Here is a 4,188-nt window from a genome sequence, read left to right on the forward strand (position 1 = left end):
TTGTTTTATTGAAAATATTTCTCCTTTGCCTCCCTACTGCTCGTTTTATTGAAAATGTTACTCCTTTGCTTTATTTTATGAATGCTTTTAATGAAATCATTAACCTTCCTAATAAAATATTACTGCTTTGCCTCCCTACTGCTCGTTTTATTGAAAATGTTACTCCTTTGCTTTATTTTATGAATGCTTTTATTGAAATCATTAACTTTCATAGTAAAATATTGCTTCTTTGTCTCTTTTTTTTCAGAGGAAAAAACGAGATAGATTATATTAAAGAAATATAATGATCTAAATACAAACAGAATGCTGTATGATAACGAGTCGAGCAAAGAGGCTATCTAAATGTTACTCTGCTTTATTTTATGAATGCTTTTATTGAAATCATTAACAGTCATGAAAGAGAAAAACGAACCTACCTATTCAATATATATCTGGAACTTCTTTCCTCTCGATCATTGACCAGATCATAATCAAAACGAGCATTTACCAGACCATAATCAAAATGAAAATGTTACTCCTTTGCTTTATTTTATGAATGTTTTTATTGAAATCATTTTTTTTCAGAGGAAAAAAACAAGCATAGATTTATTGAAATCATTAACATTCATGAAAAGAAAAACGAACCTGACTATTCAATATATATCTGGAAATTCTTCCCTCTCGATCATTGACCAGATCATAATCAAAACGAGCATTTACCAGATCATAATCAAAATGAAAATGTTACTCCTTTGCTTTATTTTATGAATGCTTTTATTGAAATCATTAACATTCATGAAAAGAAAAACGAACCTGCCTATTCAATATATATCTGGAACTTCTTCCCTCTCGATCACTGACCAGATCATAATCAAAACGAGCATTTACCATTTACCAGATCATAATCAAAACGAGCCGCCTTATTCAATATTCAGAGATTTGGAACTCCTCTCTTATTCAGATTATTCAATATTCAGAGATTTGGAACTCCTCTCTTATTTAATATTCAGAGGTTTGGAACTCCCCTCTTAATCAACACGATTAATTCAAGAAAATGTGGTATTGATCTATAAAACTATTACCTCATGTCTCGGAGAAAAATAGGTTCTACCTCGTTTTGTTATTGTTTTACAGAAAATATTCACTATTCAGAGCTCATAACTCAAAAGAAAACAGAAACTACCCTTTTTCAATATTAAAAAATCTGGAATACCTTCCTACTGAATCAACCCAGTGAATGCAACACCCTTTTTCAATATTCAAAAATCTGGAATACCTTCCTACTGAATCAACCCAGTGAATGCAACACCCTTTTTCAATATTCAAAAATCTGGAATACCTTCCTACTGAATCAACCCAGTGAATGCAACACCCTTTTTCAATATTCAAAAATCTGGAATTCCTTCCTTCTGAATCAACCCAGTGAATGCAACATGATCAACCTAGTGAATGTAACAAGATCTGACAGTGACCCAATAACAATTTAAGGTCATGGCCAGGTGAAAAATAGGTTCTACCTCTTTTCCTCTAATTCCTGTGTGCTTTACTGAATATTGAAAAAGTCATAAATCATCATGCCACATCATTGTAAACACTTTTCCTCTAATTCCTGTGTGCTTTACTGAATATTGAAAAAGTCATAAATCATCATGCCACATCATTGTAAACAAAAAACCAAGGACTTATATAGGATACCACTATTCGACGAAAATTTTCATCACAGTTTCAATTAACTATCTTCTCATCACATAAAATCATTGTAAACAAAAACTCATCACAATTCAATTAACCCCATTCTCATCACATAAATCTTTGTAAGAGAAAATCCATATGGAGATAGACAACCTATTTGTTTTCTGCATGTTACATTAGAAGTCTAAACAACCTTGTCTGAATTCGAAGTCTAAACAACCTTGTCTGAATGCCCGAATGCAGGGAACCTCGCTCTGCTCTTTTCGCACCTGACTCGACTGATATATGAAGTAAGGCATGATGCAATAGAGGCAGAGGCGAAGAGTGGATCAAGAACTATTCGAGAAACACTCACTAATAGTGAACAACAAAACTTTGAGATCAGCATCTCAGATACAGCTCCTTCACTGAAAAGCAGGCCATTAGTTCTGAGAACAGTTTTGCTGCTGCTATTATGATGTGGATCCCAAATAACATTCTTGTTTCCTTCCTGCAATGAAGAATATTTCACTCTGGCCGATGCAAGGTCAGGTGGAACTTGGTCGATGTGAAATGGAACTTTGAAGTTTTGGATATGGAGTCCATCTCATCCGAGAACTGATCCGATGCAGAGACCAAAAACTCCTTGCCAGTCACAAAAATGAGACTGCCCACGAACATGAAATCCCTCATAACGAAATCAAGTGAGAACAACTGTGAGAAGAATCAAACAGATCTCCTCAATATTTCCTTGAAGCATACACAACTCGGCAGACATCATACTTGAGCTTCTTGGCTCCTAAACTCTTCCAAAATGCTTCTGCAGAGCAGCCATTTGCCTTACTCAACACAGAACACGCAGCGTCTACACTTTCCCACTTCCCCAGTCCAATTATACGCTTACCGTCCATGGAATCATAGAATGTATAGGAATGCAACCCGTTGCTCTTTGTGAAGTAAGACTTCAATAAAGCGAGACAACAGTAAGATAATTTGTCATGATTTTTACCTCCCGAGTAGATTCTTCGCACACCAACAACGTCTCCTACACGCTTTTGCCCGAACGCTGGCAACCCCAATTTGGTCTCTTCGCAGTTCATTTCAAACCACCTTGAGTCCACCATTCGAACAGCCGAGGAAAATCCCTTTGTGAATGCCGCAGCCTGCAACACAAATTATCAATCCATGAAATAAATAGATTTGAATAGAAAGAACACAAGATGGAAATGAACTGCAATATTGTTCTGTTTGAGGAATGCCCAGGTTACCTCTGTAAGATTTAACCAAGGATTTCCATCTTCCTGGCCCCTTTTCTCAGCAACAGCAGCAGCCTGCGATCAAGAAATTTAGTAAAATCCCATCAAATATTGTTGTGTGACAAGAGAAAGCAAATGTAGTTGAGATAATAAAGAAACAAAACATACCCAATTCTTGCTGATACTTCTGAGGATGTAGATGCTAATATCCGATCTGCTACTACACTTCTCAATGGAGGCGGCCGCAGCCACCATCTGAGCCACAACATCATCAACGTTGCAACCTTCCTGGGGTTTGAATATCGAAAATGAAACCCTTACACATTGTTCAGAATGCATAATGTCTGCTGCTGCTAATGCCATTTTTCCAACGATTCAGTGATTGTTCAAAAATTGTTGTGGCTGTGTCCGGAAACGGCAAGAGCTAGAGGAGAAGCTCGGTCTTTCAACCGCCATGGAATTGTTTGATGTGATCTGAGCTCCAGCTGGCGACATAGTTGTTGTGAAAGGGCACACTCACTGGCTTCCTGGGAGTGGCAGCCATGGCAACAGAATGGAGTAACAGAATGAGAAACAGAGCAAGAAACTGTGTCCTCTTCATGGCTTCCAATGACCTTACTGGGCCCGAAAATGAAGCTGTGCAGAGGAAGGCGAGCCTTATTTCATAACGAGGATCCTATGTATCTTCCCATTGAACGCCAAAGCTGCCAAAACAATTGGTTGAGCAGTGATATAAATTTAGTTTTTCTAATTTAAATAACGAGCGGGAATGTTGAATTTGAAATTCTGTGACGCAGATGGTGCATGGATGGAACGAAATCACAAATTCAAAATTCAAATTTGAATTCCTTTAAAGCCTTTACTAAATTCAAAATAAAACGGAATTTGGAAAACGGTGGTAGACGAGGAAGCCAACGGAGGAGGAGACCGGACAGGTCTGACAATGGTTGCAGATACATTGAATACTGGAGCTTGCCGAAGGTAGGGTGATCGAATTGCCGGAATATGCATGGATATGTATGGCTTTCATGTATATGTAGCATGCCTTCAGATGCACGAATGTCCTGTCACAGGTACTTAGCGCTGATTTATGCACGAATGTCCTGTCACAGATACTTAGCGCTCATTTATGTTTGTATAGGGTCTGAAATAGGAATTGTCGTGTACATACAGCAGTTCCTATTTCCACCTCCATAGCAAAGTTAATGCTATGGAGGTACCCCTCTGACAGCGGCAGACGGCGTGGTTGACGTCATGGCGCCCTTTCATCCTGGACCATGCA

General features: G+C 38.1%; 1 protein-coding gene across 1 annotated transcript; it reads right to left on the minus strand.

Annotated features, from left to right (window-relative positions):
• Nucleotides 1–1,709: 1,709 nt before the first annotated feature.
• LOC149249842 (uncharacterized) lies at nt 1,710–3,896 on the minus strand. Its single transcript, XM_089456333.1, has 3 exons — nt 3,075–3,896; nt 2,919–2,981; nt 1,710–2,813 (listed from the first exon to the last, which is right to left on the minus strand). The coding sequence occupies exons 1-3, from the start codon at nt 3,267–3,269 to the stop codon at nt 2,391–2,393; spliced, it is 681 nt and encodes a 226-aa protein (XP_089312459.1). The 5' UTR covers nt 3,270–3,896; the 3' UTR covers nt 1,710–2,390.
• Nucleotides 3,897–4,188: the final 292 nt, after the last annotated feature.

Source organism: Pinus tabuliformis, chromosome 7 (assembly GCF_031772625.1).
Source record: "Pinus tabuliformis cultivar Carrire ecotype Pingquan chromosome 7, CPIR1, whole genome shotgun sequence".
NCBI lineage: Eukaryota > Viridiplantae > Streptophyta > Pinopsida > Pinales > Pinaceae > Pinus > Pinus tabuliformis.